Consider the following 18,160-nt stretch of genomic DNA (forward strand, 5'->3'; position numbering starts at 1 on the left):
AATGCTGGGCAGAAAGCAGCTTTGGAGAGAGCACTCAGGGCACGACACTGCGTTTGAATCAGTGAGACATTCACACTGTGGTGCCAGAAAGAACAAAAATTTCAAGATAACATGTCTAATAAACAAAAGGCAAGACTTGCTCCTCATAAAGGCAGAGTGCAATCCCACTTTGAGATTGATGCTGAACTCACTCACACTAGGAAAGTTACACCCAAGTTTAGCACCCCGGATTAATTTTTTTCCTAATGGAAATGGTTAAATGAGATTTTTGGAGGCCCAGGATTTCTTTTAACAGATACAGTTCAATTCTGACAGAACTTAATGACAAACCTGTATGTCTGTAGAGCTGAGTCCTTTCAGCAGCACAAGCACAACTGGAAGTTTTACTCCAGAATCTAGGTCTCAGGGCCAGGCTGCTCCTGCCACAGGAGAGACAGGGGCAGGAGTGCGACCAGGGCGGAGAGCCATGGGACAAGCTGACGAGCCTCCACAGTCATTTCCAGCTCAGATGAAAGGAGTAAGGGTAGCAACACTGGCAGGAGGTTTATTATTACAGTTCCTACTGTTCTTACACCATCACAGCTGCAGCTAACTTCACGTTCCTGGGCTCTCACATAGGGAAGCGGGCAGTGCCGTCATGCCTACTGCGGTGTTGCCTTACCTGGGTGCCTATATTTGCTTACGTCTAACCAACATCGCTCATCCTTTTAGAAAGGGCATGTGTAATCATCAAAGGGAAAAGAGAACAAAAGCACTCTAAGGTGATACACAGACAACATTATCATCTGTATAAGGGGATGCCATAACTTGGAGAACAAGCCCAAAAGCAGGGAAATTTTCAGGAATCTTCTAGGAAAGGAGTACAGCCCCTACAACCGATACTTGCAAGGCTATCACAAGCAACACTGTGTGAAGTATCAAACAACGCAGGTGGAATCATGGTAGGATGACTCAAATGGCAATAACTTCATCAGCTGTATAATTCTTTTTTTGTTTTGGAAAGAAAATTTGCACAAGTCAGAATGGGAATACTACCTGCAGTATCCAGTCTTCAAACAGCATATATCAGCTTAGTAGCTCTTCATAACATTCGCACCACTATATGGTTTTTATGCACCACGGGACAACAGATTATCACAAGTGCACAGAAAATAAGGAAATATGATATTATATGATACAGTATAGTTTATAAAATGATAAAGGTAAATATTTATGCTGCAAATATATTCTGGATACTGTGGGACTACCCTGTAACTTAGCAAATGCCAGGTAATTTTGGAGGTAATTTTTAGGAGGTAGTTTTTCTTTATTTTCACATTTTTTGGTTTTGTTTTTTTGTTTTTATTTAATATGAAATGAGGGAGGAAATACTTGATTAAAATATAGAAATAATCAGATGGCCTATAGCTTTTCTTCAAGCCTTCTATGCGAGTCTGCATACAGCAGCAATGGTCTTGGAGCAGCACAGAATAGAGGGAGAAGAAGACTTAATTTGCTCTCAGGTTTCCTCCTGACTGGAAAGTGGCACACCTTGTGTTTGACAGTAAGGCAAACATCACTGAACACATCCTAACAACATGGAACAGGGAGGAAAGGGGAATTTTTCTGATTTTCTGTCTTCTTACAGCTTCCTTATCGGTAGAATTGAGCAACATGCAGAGCTAAAGTGCTCCAAATAGGTCAAAGCAGACATGAAAAATAGTCCACAATCTGAGCTGTTCTAAACTGTCCATTGTTTTGATAAAAGGCCGCAAATCAGCTCAGAAAGTGTTCAGATCCCAGAAGCATGAGAGTGAAGAGCAGCTGACCAGGGTCAATGAAGTTGAAGCCTATATCTTAGGAGGCTTCGTCTAGAATTTTTAAGCCTTCCAGCAATAGATGTGATCTGTAACCTACAAAGCAAAGGGTTACTAACTTGCATCCATGCCACCAGAAAGTGAGGTCAACAATGTTCTGGCAGTATGGAAAAAAAAAAACACAGTTGCCAAGAAGAAAACTACAATGTTCTGTGGCTTAACTGTTATGAAAAAGAAAAATAATTACGACTGTTGTGCCCAAGCTCACCAATGTGCCAGAATGTGAAATGATCTAAGAAGAAGCAATGACTGCTTGGAAGCATGATGATAAATGTAAATCTGTGTTTATCAAGCTAGAAACACACAGGACATGGACATGTCCCTTCATTTCTCGACATGTCCCAAAAACTGTCCTCCCAGTGCTCTGAATAGGAGTCAAACCTCTGAAAACACCTGTGACCACCTGTGATAAAAACTACTGCCTCCACAGCTGGATGCAGTGGGTTTTGGCTGAGACCTTAAGAATACCATGAGGTGAGTTTCTTTCTAGCATCCATCTAAAAATCTCTTAAACAAAGGCACACTGGCATAGTTTTGCAAAGTTTGAAAGCATTCCACTCCTACTCAAGTCAACAGTTACATGTTAGCAAACTGCAATGCTATTTCATTTTGAAAGCAGAATAAGGTTTCTCAAATGACGACATACTAGCCCCTCTACATTCTCACACTAGAAGGAAAAAAAAATCTTGGATTGATTGTAGTGAAGAGAGAAAAATAAAGTCTTCTTCAAGGGCAGAGTAAGATGTATGTAAAGAAAATGAATTTTTAGAAGTTTTTGTATATTCACACCAAGAACTTGGCATTTCTCTCATTTACATTGGGATAAAACCAGTCTTACTTTATTATACTCAAGCAATTACCCATGATTTATGCTGGCATAGAAAAAGAGAAATGAGATGAGAATTTTTCTCTCCCTCAGTAGCTAACTCACATCCAGTTCACGTATATCCAGACAAAGCTAAGGACTAATGCTTTCCAAAGTATGCTCATGGATGGCTCACTGCAGAGTGCCACAAAAAAAAAGTATGCCCTCTGCGTTGGATGAGCTTTATTTCCTCTGTATTATTATTAGCTGTATTCTAATGTAAAGAAATGTCCCTTTATATACACATTTGCAATGAGGACAGCAGTTCTCATCCAAAGCAAAGGGCAAATGGCTTTGATAATGAGCACGTACTGCTCTTACCAGAAGCAGCAGCCAAGCGTTTTGTTCTGTGGGTTGTTACAATATAAGGCAAAATTTTATGCCTTTCACTTTGGAAGACCTTTTGAATGCTAGTAAAATGGCCACCTACCAAGCACTAAGTTCCCTTGAGTAAGAATCATGTCTTTAAGGAGACATTTGTCGAAGTCATCCGTAATTCCTTCAGAAACTGAACAAAAGTTGGAGATCAAGCAAAAGATCAGAAACAGCATTTAAAAACTGCAGCAACAACCGCGACCTGTAGAAAGTGTGTCCCCTCTCACGGCACAGTTAGAATAAAAAGGACTGAGAAGGACACAGTGAAACAGTTTATTCAGTTCCCTCTGCTTAGCCCGTATAACACTTGAACCAGACATCTGCAGTGCACTTCTGTCTGTCTGGCTGCCAAACCAACATCAAAAAGAGTAACTGATAATTAAACTCTATGCTCTCATGTTGGTCACAGTGCTCCCGTGCCAAGTTGTGTGATTTATAAATAGGCTAAGAGTTGGGGCAGGGGGTGGAAAGAAAGAAGGAGAAAAACCCTTCGGTTTTAACTTTGTGAAAACAAGTGTGGGATACCTGGAATGTGGATAAAGCATGTGGCGTGTGATACACGCTGGAAAGAACTCTGGAGTCATTCAGGAACAAAGTTAAAAAAGCAAGGAAAAGATGCTGTGGACACTGAGTCACCTAACTGGGAAATCTGTTCAGAACTCTTCAGTATTTTAATTTCCATACCCCGTTCTAGGCCAGCTGTTATTTCATGTTTGCCACAATTCATTTCACCACCCCTACAGTGATGGAATAGTTTCTATGCAAAACTAAACTGATTTACAGCTACTTATTGGGTAGGCTTTTCTCTGTGCAAATGGTCAAACTAGTTACATCTATTACTTATGCCTTCAAAATAAACCTATTCACACAGATTGTGGGCAAGATTCTGGTGTTTCAACTGTTGGGAGAAAGGACAAGCAGTCCTCTCAAAGCACAGTTTCATGTCAGAACATCTCTGCTACCAGAGCCAGTTCAAAAACTTTCTTCCCTCCCCATATTCCAGGCCAGGCACACGTTCCCTTTGTGACCCACGGCACGGCAGCTCGCCGTGTAAGCCTGTGAACAGCTGTGACAGACCAGCACAAAAAATGACAACTTCTTGCAGAGGGTCAGGAACACAACTAATTCCTTCATAGAGCTTTGTCAACAGAAGAAAATGTACCTTTAAACTGAAGGCAGAACAACGACTAGCCTTACAAACACAGAAGCAATTTGTAGCACATATTAAGTTCAGAACAGAGATTTTTCCTTGTTTCTGAGACAATAGGTCCCACCAAATCGAAGTGCCCATCTCAAAACAGTAAAGCTATTTCAGAAAGACTGCTGAAGTACAGAAAAAGCCCAGTCACACTAACAGAATCAGGAAGAAGACATAATATATTTCTATATCCCACCATTTCACTCCAGGTAGAGTTGCTTACGTCAAAACTTTTCTGGATTTGTCATTTTGTCTTCACTTGAAAATTTTCTCAGGACAGGATTCAAGCATTTATTACAACCATCTGGGACACCTGGGTGGAATTACCGCTCAGCAGCGGCACTGAGGCTGCTGTGCATCCAGAGATCCTAGAGATTTCTACCATGTTTGTGCCTGACAGCATATATGCACATATTCTGTCCAGACAGTCCTAAGAAGAAATGTGTCAGTGCTAGATCCAGATATACAGAGAGTGCACCAAATGGAGCAACATGGAAACCAAGAAAGGCTCCTGGCAGAAGACAACTCCCCTTGGAACAATTTGTCAAGAGACTGAAAAAAATAATTATTAAAATTTTAAGAGGACAAAAAACCCACAACTACAGAACCTCAGACAAACTACTATGCAGCTGAGTCTGAGGCAGGAAGGAAAAAGCCCATTAGAAAGGGCAACTGGTTCTGCATACAGAAAACAAAGAAAAAAGCCTCTGTCCAAGGTAAGGGCGCATGGCTTTCCCTAAACTGGATATAAAGATAAAGATTATCTGATAAGCCCATGCAAGAACCCTAAAATAAACCCTAAATGCTGAAAGCTAGCTCTAATGTTCACGTTTGTTTCCACATCTGCAAATGTCCCTCATTCACTTTGGAACACTTGGTACCAGACCAGTCAGACCTGGAAACAAGTTCAGAGGCACAGCCTGGCTTTTGTTTTCTATAAAAGACTTCATACCCTGTGTATTTTCTCTAACAAGTGATGCACCGAGTCATCTACAGTGCTTCTGACGAAAAGCATTCACCAAAAACCAACACAGAAACTACAAATCTGACTCCTTTTTTCCTGCAAGTAGAACAAAGCAAGATGCCACAGGAGCCATTTAATCAAGCAACTTCAGTTAAAGTTCTTATTTGGAAATATTAGTTAACAAGTATCTGCTATGTCCTCAAATGGTACCTGAAGTCCAGAGCTAAACCTGCCTAAATTACAGGTTATTCCAGCCACAGATACTTTTTCTTCCAAGGCACTGTGAAATATTACTTGTGATCCATTACAGAACAAAAAACCAAACCAAACCAAAACAAACAAAACCAAAAAAAACCCCACTGTCAAAATATTGCAACTCCTTAGTGAACAGAAATTTTGAAATTCACAAAGATGTAAACCAATGTTTTTCCCTAGTCTCTTGGCTCTTAGGAAATTAGTCCTATCCAATACAGTAACAGGGTGCTGTTTAGGGAGATGATGATGTGTGTGGAGGAAGAGAATATTCAAGTTCTCGAATTCTAATGCATAAAAAAAAAGGAAAAATATCTAGAATAAAACCCACAGAATTTGTATATTAACTGCAATTTAAAACAGCAAAAAATCAAACCTTACCCCATAAAGGAACAAAACCAGGACAAGCCACTCACTGACCTTCAGAGATGCACAAACCCTATTGCTTCCATTTCAAGAAATTGTCAGAATACAACTGAAAGGGCATGCTTTGTGGTGATGGATTATAAAATGGAAAAAGCCTTTATTTAGTGATTGTAATGCAAAGAACAGCAGAGGCATGATAAGGAGACACGTACTGTGACTGAGAGAGAAATTAAGGCTGACTACCTACCAGCTGTATAAGCAAGCAACGTGGTGCTGGTTAGTCAAAAGCACTGTAACTGCATTCTCCCCTCTGCTGTGGGAGAATATGAAGCTTCAGTGCTTCTACAGAGCATTTTTTTCATTTCTGCATGGTCTTTGTAAAGTGTTCAGATCCCCCCAGTTAAAGAAACCTCTTATCAGAGAGCTAGATAGAAAGAGAATGTGATTTGCAGGAACGTAAAAATAATAATGTACTCATACGTAGATAACACCTTAGGTGCAGTAATAGCTGTCCTTAACCTTATGTAGTGTTTGAAAGTATTAAGTGCCTGATGATATTATTCTGTTGATGTCTGGATTTGCCTGTCATGTTCTTTGCCTACAAAAGTTCTACGTGTCTCTGAGGCTGCAGCAGCCACAGCACGTCTTGCTAAAGAGAGAGAGATTTTCAGCAAGAGTAGTAATGCAGTGTTTGTCCTGTCACTTCTAAGAACTCATGCATAAGACAATCCACGTACACAGAAGTGTCTGTCTTGAGCTTGCTTTATTTTATTCTCTAGCATACTTTAGCATTCAAAAATGTCAGTAACCCTCCAAACCTGGCAAATTAAAAATCCACAGCAGGTAGCCTGGATGCCTGAGGCTGTCAATACTAATGTAAGTCAATAGAGGTTGCCTATGAGGAAGGCAGTACAGTTCCAATCCATAAACACCTCAGCACACCAAGTGAACCTCTAATTAAGAAACAAGTAATTCATTCGGGTTTGCATATCACATTTTATCTCATAATAAACTCTACAAGCTCCTACAAATAAGGAGTAACCTATTTAATATGATACAGTGAATCAGCCTTTTTTTTAGACTGGCAGGGAGGTTACCGAGTCCTTTTCTTCCTATTTTTAAATACCTAGTATTACTTCTTTTTCTGGGTTCCCTTAATTTGCAAATTAGATGTTTCCCCATGTTTTTGCTTTGAACAAATGTGAGGTCACTGATATGTATCACTTACCTAATCTTCAGTTTTCACAAGATGATTGGCACAATTTTCATCATCTAAATTAACAGTTTGAAGCTCAAGTACTGACTTCTTTTCATAAATAATTGATTTATAATAACTAATATTTCATGAAAACTCTCTTGCTTTTCAAATTATTGTAGTTAAGTGTTACTACAGAATCTGGATTAATTTTGTATATTTGCTTTAATAGGTACTTGTAAGTACTTGCACCGTACGTATTACTGCTGTCAGATAGACACCATCTAGTGGCTAATAAACAGATGTGTAATTTCCAATAAAAGACCAGTATAATCAATCCTTTTTTAGTCACGGTATTACTGCACACCTTGAGACAGCAAGGCTTGCCCCTTGTCATTTTTAGACAATAAGAGAGTTACAGAAATTTCTTGTTTAACTAAAATTTAAATTGCTAGTCCTCAGATTTCTGAGACTGTGACAAATGGAAAGGCAAACAGAACACATTCAAATGCATCCTGCAAGTTAAAAACATGCAAGATGTTTCATTATCTTTCAGGCCTTCAGGATTCCCCGGTCCCAGACATCGGGGGGAAGGCTGGAGCAAGGTAGGTATAGCCTTGGTGGAAGAGGATCGGGTCAGGGTATACTTAAGCAAATTGGACAATTGGACAAGTCCATGGGCCCTGATGAGATGCACCCACAAGTGCTGAGGGAGCTGGCAGATGGCGTTGTAAGGCCACTCTCAATAATCTTTGATCCATGATGGCAACTAGGAGAAGTGCCCGAAGACTGGAGGAAAATAAATGTCACCCCATAGTCAAGAAGGACAAGAAGGAGAACCTAGGGAACTACAGGCCAATCTGCCTCACTTTAGTCCCAGGGAAGATGATAGAGCAGCTAATCCTGGAAACCATTTCCAGACATATTATACACGAGAAAATCATTAGGACTAGTCAGCATAGCTTTACCAAGGGGAAGTCATGCTTGACCAACTTGATAAACTCCTATGATGAAGTGACCAGCCTGATAGATGAGGGGAGAATAGTGAATATTGTCTGTTTGGACTTCAGTAAGGCTTTTGACACTGTCTCCCATAAGATCCTCATAGAGCAGCTGTTGATGTATGGGCTGGATGAGCAGCCAGAGAGGGGCATTGGAAACTGGCTGAATGGGCAGGCCAGAGGGTCGGGGTCAGTGGCACAAAGTCTAGCTGGAAGCCAGTAACTGGCAGGGTACCCCAGGGGTCAATACTGGGTCCAGTCCTGTTCAACATCTTTGTTAATGATCTGTGGCAGAGCATACCCTCAGCAAGTTTGCAGATGACACAAAACTGGCAGGAGTGGCTGATATGCCAGGGGGTCATGCTGCCACCCAGAGGGACCTAAACAGGCTGCGGAAAGGAGCTGTTAGGAATGTCATGAAGCTCAGCAAAGCGGAGTGCAAAGTCCTGCACCTGGGGAAGAAAAACCGCATGCAGCAATGTTTGTTGGGGGCCATCCAGCTGGAAAGCAGCTTGGCAGAAAACAAAAACAAAACAAAAAAAAAAAACAACTGAGAGGCTTGGTGCCCACCAGATTGAACAAGAGCCAGCAATGTGCCCTCGCTGCAGGGAAGGTGAATGGTATCCTCGGCTGCTTGACACAAGGTATTGCCAGCAGGGCAGGGGAGGTGATCCTTCCCCTCTGCTCAGCACTGGCAAGGCCACGGTGGGAGTACTGTGTCCAGTACTGGTCTCCTCAGCACAAGAAGGACATGCATAAACCAGAGACAGTCTAGTGAAGGGGCACAAGGATGATTAAGGGACTGGAGCACCTCACATATGAGGAAAAGTTGAGAGAGCTAATACTGTTTTGTCTGGAGAAGAGAAGGCTCAAGAAGGATCCTATTAATGTATGTAAATAGCTCAAGGGACAGTGCAATGAGGACGGAGCCAGGCTCTTCTGTGTTATGGCCAGTGACAGGACAAGAGGCAAAGGGCACAAACAGAAAAAGAGGAGGCTCCCTCTGAGCATCAAGAAATCCTTCTTTACTGAGCATGTGACCGAGCACTGCTGGAACAGGTTGTCCAGGGAAGTTGTGGAGTCTCCCTTCTTAGAAATATTCAAAAAGCATCTAGTCTCAGTCGTGGGAAACTGCCTCTAGACAGCCCTGTGAGCAGGGGTTTGGACCAGATGACCTCCCGAGGTCCCTGCCAACCTCAACCATTCTTCGATCCTGTGATCTCTGAGCACTTCAATTGCAGCTATTCCACCAAGACAGCAATACACAACAGCAATAATCACCTGCTCAATATGGCATTAAAATGTTGATTTTTCTGCTCCAGTCTGTACTGACTGTGGAAGTCCAGAGATTTCCCATGTTGGAAAACTTCTTTATGTGGGTATTTTCTGGGGATAGTTGTTACATGGCGCCCAGTTCTTAATCTCTGCCCTTGTCATCTTGGTTTTGTCCACTGTCAGAGACAGGTTACTGGATCAGACAAATCTATGGTCTGTCCTAACGTAACTTACGTGCAGAGAGAGATAGGATCCTCATGCAAAGCATCTTATTATTCAGGTATACCTTTAAATCAGATGACAAATGTTGGTCTTAATCCCTGATCAGTGCTCAAGGAGTTAGAAAAGGACTTCCTCTCACCCCAGCATGTCATAGCCAGAAATTTCTACAGTGTTTAAGATGTCAAGTGCAGTTTTACAAGAAAAATAACAGAACTAACCACCCAAATGCAGCAATGGTTTCTATTCCCTGCTGCAGTTACTAGCCATACGCACCTCTAGATGCCTACAAATATTTGTATGCTTGTACATAAAAATGTGCAGGACTTGCTCTTTTCTTTCCAAATCTGGCTTCCACTTCTGGCTTTTGCATCTCCAGTTTAAAAGAACTTTAATTTCCTATCAAAAAACACTAATATCATCTCTGAAGATACTTGTTGGATTGGGAATAATTCAATGGACTCGAGTCCATTAAGAAATATGTTTCTGGCTATGAAGTTCAAGCATCATACAGGCACTGTGGAACTTAGCCTGTCTGTTCCGCACACAGATAAAACTGAACTCTAGCTGCCTACAAAACTACACAATCCAAGGTGGGGAGGATGGTGGGGGTCGGGGTGGGGGGGTTGGGAGGGAGGGTGGGCACCAAAAATCTTTATAACTTCAGTCTTCAGAGCCTTGGGTTTGCATAAGTCCTGATGCAAATATGCATATCCTTTGCTGGATGTAGCTTTTGAAAAGCCCACCAAAGGAGTGAGGAATCTGGATGGTAATGAGGATTTAGTGCTCAGACAGTGACCTGAAGCCTGGGAATTATGTTTATCAGAAAGCAGGGATCTGGTTTTCCTCACCACTGCAATACAAGCCTACTACTGGTTTAAAATTCTCTCTCTCATACAAGCACCAATAAATAAGGCCAAGCTCTTGCCAAAACAGAGAGAGAGAGAGACACTTCCTACAGGACTGTCAAAGTATATGAAATGCAGAGCTGTAAGTAAATCATCTCGCTCCAGTCACAGGCCTGCATCCAGCAAAATAATTCAATACAAATTCTTCAGTGATTTATGCACCACGAGCAAAAACCTTCTGCTTTGCAATAAACACAGGCTGGAGCACTCATGTAAGCCCTGTGATGAGAAGTTGCAGGCATGGAGGGGAAACTCCCTACAACTTCAGATGAAAAACGCTGTCCTAGCATCGAGCATCGGATATGCAGTCCATTTAATGGATGTATGGCGTGATACAAAAGTCAACTTTTAAATAAACTGGGGTCATGAGGGGTAATGAGGTCACATAGACACCGGAAAGGTGAAAGAATTGCAGTGATGGAGAAAACATTCCTTTCTCAACAACTAGACCATGCTCCCGGGTCCCACCTGCTTCTGGCTCCCTCCAGGAAGATCTCTGCTGTAAAAACTGGAACAAAGGACAACATCAAGGCTGAGTGGATGCTGGAATAGTACTTCCCACTGTACGTAGTGCTTTAATGATGATGAACTGTAAGTTGAACGTGCCCCATGTTGGGAATGAATATTTGTTGTAGAGTTCCTTGGAACTATAAAAAGATGTTGGACTCCAAGTGTAAAAGGGTTATAGCAAGAAGATATGTTCAGATTATTGCCTCAGGCACGTTCTCAGCAGAGGTTTGGAAGGAAGCTATATGGACTACTGCCAAAGTTACTGGTGGAGCTCATGGGCATTTTTCTACTTAAATGCTATGTTTGTTCGATTACTGCATTTTCCCAGGCTTAAAGCTGCTTTTTCTTTTTCCTAAAAAAAGAAGTCATTGCATATAGCTTCAGCATCTTGTGAATGTTGAATATATGCCTGCTAAAGACAGTCAGAGAAAAACTGCATAGTGTTCCCATATTTCTGTGTGGGAACCGAGTCATTTAGTGATTTACCAAGAACTGGTTTTTACTGTCGTTACCCACCTGGCATAAGGGGACCCTCTCCAGGATTCCATGAATCACTGTTCTCAGAAGAATAATTCACTAGACTAAGGGGGAAAGCACAACACTTTCAACCCACTGATCACTGATATCCAGAAAGAAAGTAAACTCCCTCCTCCCTCAAAAGGAAAGGGAACCCCAAAAAACGAGGAGCACCCCACTGACACACAGTACAGAAATGGGGCTATGAAAGGAAAGAATCAGTGGGTAAGCCTGAAATGTAATTAGTTTCCACTGAAAGGGCATTTCTCTTAAGGAATCAAACTGTCAGGTAGAGGAACGTTCCCCGTTGTAATAGTGTACAGACCCCACGCCGTACGTGAAGTCTTAGAAGGTAGCAAATAACCACCTGACCTAGTAGGTGCTTTAGCAGAGAGAAAAGTTTATAACAGCACTATTCTCCAAGCATCAGGAACTGGATATTACCCTGCACATCTTCCATGGTGGAGTTCTCTCTCTGCAGCCCTATGGAAGCTGGTGATCATCAGGTGAGCGCTGCAGAGGGAGGGTATGAAGGGAGCTCACTGCTCTCAGCTGGCTGTACATGGGAGGCAGCCCTCACCATTCCTGCTTTGGAACCTGGCTTTCAGAAAAGATATAGGTGTGGGTTGCGACTGCGGGAAGTGTAAGTGACCTGCTGGGTCAGCCAGCCCACCACAGTGTGGGGCACTGTACATATATCTCTCCTAAAATATTAGTCTGGACTGATTAGGTTTAGCTCTAAGGCAAGCATTAGAGTGGGTTGTTCAGTCCCTGTGAGATAACCACATACTACACGGTTGTTTTCTGCCACAGTGGTTACACTGCATAAAAAATAAAGATCGGATGTTTGATTAGGTTAATTCACAAGAACAGAAGAGTGACAAGGAAGCAGAGGAATTAAAACATACAGGAGAATCTGCATTTTGAGGACCACTAGCCCCAAAGTCTGCATAAACAATGATTGAAGAACATTTGAGCATACCTCTGGAATTAGGAAGGGCACTGCCAACCTTTATTTTCAAGTTCTGAGAGTTCTAGACAGTATGTGGAGACAAGTGTTCTCTCTCAAGAGGTGAAAATGTGTCTACAAAGCACAGTAATGAAAGAAGCAGCGATTTGCTAATGTATTAAGTGGTTAGATGGCCACAGTTAGAGGAATGCTATACCAGAAATGGATCATAACTACACTTTTTCTAAGGAAGAAATGCTTTTCTCTAAAGTCAGTAAAAGCACCATTTCAGCAGAACGCCCCTTTTCTTATCTTATAGCTCCTTTAAAACTACCCTATCCAAGTAGGGTAAACAGATATACCCATTTTTGGGTTTTGTTTTGAAGATTAATGAAAGAAGAAAAAAGGTGAAAAGGCAAACCAGTAATAACACTTCTGGGTCCTGACTGCTTTCACTGGATGCTGCACCACACAGGTCCCAAGGCACTGAAAGTGAAGACAACAGCCAGAGCTGAAACAAGCAAACTTCTGAACATCATAGATCTGTCGTTGTTTTAAAAACTGCCTGGAAGAGAAAGCTACAGGCTGCTGTTCTTTAGGAAGACAACATTCAAATCCAGGAGCAGGGGGGAACTGGTGACTGTTCAGTCAAGAGCAGGTTCAACACGGGCACACTGCAACGAGGGGCCAGAATTCATCACACATGAAGTTGAAACAATTTTCCATACCAAATAAAAACATAGTTAAAAATAGGAAGGAGGAGATATATTAGGCAGACAGTTTGAGTAACAGAAACTCCCAAGTTTTGATTTACATGCTATACACTATAAATAATATTCTGGTTAACACACTTTTCCACCTACTGCTGCAAAAAGAGTTATTGTACACACAGTTTTAATCTTTCCATTGTCTTCCATGTTTTAGGCTTTACAGCAAGATAAGCATATACGGGCACGTGGAGCTTTGAAAGTAATCATGCTATACATAATGTAGCCTGTTATTAAAAAGTTAGGTGAGGTCCTAGCAACAGGAAATATAAATAGAAACATGAAAAATGAGATGGGTTAGAAGGAGCTGATGACTTGACCTAGGACCTTTTAGAGCACTGATATTAAAATAAACTCCACCACAATTAAAAATTAAGTGTCTACTTGACTTCCCTAGAGTGAAATAATCTTATATTAGTAACAAGATAACAAAAGGGGACCTCCCTTTTATGATGATAGTCCCATATCCAGAATTCCAGTTCATACATCAGTTCCCATCTGCAGGTGCTTCAAGATGTCCATTAAGAAGACAACTTGCCTGTTTTCCAGGACTCTGTCTAAGAAGGATAACCACCTCTTTTTTATATCAGTAACCTTAGCATAGTTACTTAATCTGTCATCTAGAACTCCTAAGTGATAAAGGTTGCATTCAACCAAAAATATAATATGTTATAAATTCTATTGTATTTCTTATACTCACTGTATTTTTTCTTGACTTGCTATAATTGATTAGAGGTGTACTGCTAAAAGACAAGAGGTAATGGCTGCAAGTTGTACCAAGAAATATTTGGTCTTGACAAGAGAAAAATGCCTTCCCCCTGAGAGTGGTGCAGTGCCAGAAAGGTTGCCCAGAGAAGCTGTGTGACCTCCATCCTGAGATTTCAAAACTCATTAGCAATTTAATCTGGCTTTCAAGTCAGCCCTGCTTTGAGCAGAGGGTAGGTCTAAAGACAGCCTATTAATTCTAGAATCACATTGTTAAAACTTTGATTAACATACTATAACATTTATTTAAAAAATCATTAAACCTATGTTCTTTATGCAGGTTCATAAAACTCCTAAGGAACACTCTCCCATCTCTGAATCAACAATAGTATTACCCCTTAGGAAACTAATAAATGCATTAACTGCAGAAATTGATAAAACTGAGGTTTAACTCATCTTCATTTGAGAAAAGAACATCAGCAAAATGGAAAAGAAGCACTGAACCACAGATGTTTTTACAGCACCTTTTATATTACATTACAAGGTTTGAGAGAAACTACTGTTGATAAGTGCATTCCTACAAGAAAGCTACACTAGAGAAATTCCTCTCTACTATAAAGCAATACTTAAATTAGAATGAGAAAAAAAAAAAAAAAAACAAACTATAACAGACTGACCTCTAGAGCCTTGCATGTCCTAGAACTGCAGCTTTCATTCTCTAGTTGTTAATATATCACCCTTGCATTCCAAACCTAAGGGTGACTGAAAAGAGGAGGTAAATGGTTTTTAGTACTTTCTAGCCTAGGATATCTGTTAACAAAAATTTTTTAATTTCCCTCTCAAAAAATGTTTATCATTGTCTTCATCTGAGTTGGAAATAGGCACATATGAAAGGTAAAAATGGAATTCATATGGCTATTTTTACACATTCATATGCTTTTGAAAATAAAGCATTGCATCAGCCAGGCTTTGTTTTAAGCAATGTTAATTAATATCTGGATGAGCACTGAGATACGGTATTACATACATTTTACAAATCAACCCTCAGTACACACTGTACTATCTGCATAAGCTGCACTATATATTACCTTAAAGTTTTGAAGTGAAATTGTTTGGCTGTAGAATAGAAATTTGTAACACCCACCATGTTCTCATTTGACTAAATCCTCCTCACTCATGACTGCATTTCCTAATTTACAAAAGAAATTAGCTTTTCCCTATAGCCCAAAGAGGTGCATTAAAGCCAGAGCAGAATACACAGAGGTGTAAGACACAGGTGAAGGGAACTCTCAGCAAATATCGTAATGGGCCTTCATTTGGGTTTGTGTTATAAATTACTTGAAAATATTCTAAGACTGATTATGAAGTTTAGTGCTCACCCAGGATATCAGACCTTAGAGAAGAGACCTCAGAGAATCCCCTGTGCCAAGACTTGAGCATAACACATATGTGGTCCCTAGCTCAGGCGTGCAATCACTTGGGAACTGGCAACAACTGCAATGGCCAGAAGCATGGCTGAGGCACCACGAATAATTTCTAATAATTCCACAGTGCCATACCTACTCTGCTAGCGTAGATATTTTGGTTAAAGAATTATTTTCAATGTGCATTCTTAATGAATAAAGGTGAAAACAGGAATAGTTAAAAAGATTTACACTGTTGCAAGTTGTAATAAAAATTAGACTAAAAAGTCTAAATAATGTGAGGATATGAATATTATTTAAGCAATGTATTTCAACAGAGTTAATATATTTAAAAACATCAGTCACAACAGGCTCTAAGTATAAAGCAAAATATATGCTGTTTCTTCTGTCCATCAAAGCCTGGATGTAAACTTGTTAAGTTACACAGTGCTTCCATAAGCAAAAGAAAAAAAAAAAATGTTGGGTATAATGTAATCAGTCCAAGAAAGAAGGATGACAGTAAATTCTCAGAATCCATGAAGTGTGGCTAATGTTTGCCATGGGAATAAATATCCACGTTGAGACTGAGCTCAAATACCCCCCACGGTACAGAAGTGCAAAAATCTATTTCAGTTGCAGAAAGGAGAGGGTGGTAATTCTTCAGGTATATATACTCTAAAGCTCTAACATTACCCAGAAAATAAAAACCACATTTATTTTAGTGGTAACAGTCAAACTTGCAGTCAAGCAAAGTATGGAAGATAAAAGCAAGAAAAATCATCTCTGAGAACAGAGAATCAATTGCACATGTCTGGTCCTTATTTTTCTTTCTCAGAGAAGTTTAAACCACAGAATTTCTATGAAATCATATCGCTATAGTGAAATATTATAATGGACACAGCAAAACACAAATGAAGATTGAGTGTAAGCAGATGTACCACTATTTTTAATTCAGCTGAGCTGCCAGGTCTTGTAAAACTTGATAATTCCTCTAGCCAGCCACAGTTTAACTTAACATTTGTAATATTTACTAACATACCAAGTGTTGTAACCTCATTCTGAGTTTACCTATTTCATACAGTAGCCTGGCCTGGAATAACTGGTATTGAAAAAGGACATAAATATTGAACAAAAACATTGAGGCAGAAAAAAGGAAATTTCAAAGTCTTGCAGGACCTCAATAAGATTTGATGGTCACACTACAATTTGAAAATTTGAAACATCTCACTCCCAGCAAAGAGCAATTCTGCTCATGTTACAAGTTAGTGGTTAAGTCTTTGAAAAACTATATGCACTATTTCAACTTTAACTCAAAACACAATAAATACATTTTACAAAGGTTATTGATTATCCATTTTACTAACACCAGCTTTAGCAGGTAATCACGTAGAAGCAGATCGTATAATAAAATCTAGTTGGAGTTTGATTATTCGAAAGATAAGTGTTAACAAATGTCATCTTTCTTATGTATACAAATTATCCAGAAACAGATTTGGGTTTTTTCCCCCCTATTGTTTGTTCGTTAATATCACAGTTCATTTATTCCTAGACAGATATCTAGCAATATTTCAAGTCAACAGTTTTCACAAACATTTCCTTTTCCTTACTCAGTATTTATAGTATACAACAAAAATTGTTTTATTTTTGTTTGACTTTCTTGCAGAGATATTGTGGAAATACCTTAAAAACCATGGTTGTTTTGTCTTATTTTAAGACCAACTTCTTCTATGTTTGTAATGTAAAAATGCAAAATTTTTGAAAAACACTGGGAACACATATGGATGTGCTCAGATGAATAAAACTTGTAAAACCAGGAGTAAAAAGAATTGAATGAATTTCAGAACTGTTAAATACTTTCACACTGATTCATGATGTGAACACCAGCTTCTGATTATTCAAGAGATTTTGTGACCGTACTCCCCAATAAAAATTCACCAGTGTAAATGGCAATTACTCTTTTTTGAAGGAACTAATACTTTTAAACAAAAATATCTGAAGTATGACATTCTTCCAGGGAGAAACACTATACAAAAACATCTTCCGAGGATAAACACTATACAAAAACAAAGGTACATTACTGTTTACCGTATTTTTGTTACAGTAAACTATCACCAGAGCTATAGAAAAGCAGTGAGTGCATTTCTAAATGCTCTGATCAATCCAAGTTTTCATTTTCTGAAGTAATTGGAAGTTAATTAGTCTGCATCAGCTAAGAACCAGGTCCCTTAGTATTTTATAGAAGTCCGTATTACCTTATGAGGTCGATAGGCTGAAACTTGTAAAATACCCCATATCTTGCCCATTCTCGATACAGCAACTAAAAAAAGAAACGACAGCAAACAAAAACAAAAAAGAAAATTAACTTGTAACACGTGATCCCATCTGTTTTTACAAACATCTTCTAAGAGTTACAAATATATGTACCAAAACAAGCAATTTCTCGTGCTTCAATGCAAACCAAGTACATTTTTCAGATGGTTATGGCAGACTCCAACCAAGCCAGCAATACAAGGATGGTATACATACATCTTTCTCCACATACCTACCCGCTCCTCACCCGACGTATTAGATAGTAATGTTAAACACAAAGGCTCAAAACAAAAGAGGCTGTAGTCTTGTGGAAGTCTCTGGAAAGATGCTAGAAATAGTCCTACCTCCGGTGTGACACTCTTCTGTGATTTAATTTATTTAATGTGTGGAATCATACCGTAGATAAGTATTGACCAGTGTTTCTAGGTCCAAGGTGAAGTGAAATGAGGTAAGAGCTCCAGACTGGTAAACTGGTATGTAAAAACATACCAAGAATTAATAAATATGTCAAAACCAGCCTGCTTTC

At 39.8% G+C, this 18,160-nt stretch overlaps 1 protein-coding gene across 2 annotated transcripts in view; it reads right to left on the bottom strand.

The window, feature by feature from the left end:
* The window catches only part of ANO2 (anoctamin 2), a 192,552-nt gene that overhangs the window by 118,914 nt on the left and 55,478 nt on the right, over positions 1-18,160 (bottom strand). For both annotated transcript variants that reach the window (XM_040596853.1, XM_040596855.1), the window contains one exon: positions 17,577-17,641. In XM_040596853.1, coding sequence (XP_040452787.1) covers positions 17,577-17,641 — 65 coding nt within the window. The remainder of the gene's footprint in view (positions 1-17,576; positions 17,642-18,160) is intronic.

Source organism: Falco naumanni, chromosome 5, assembly GCF_017639655.2.
Source record: "Falco naumanni isolate bFalNau1 chromosome 5, bFalNau1.pat, whole genome shotgun sequence".
Classification (NCBI taxonomy): Eukaryota; Metazoa; Chordata; class Aves; order Falconiformes; family Falconidae; genus Falco; species Falco naumanni.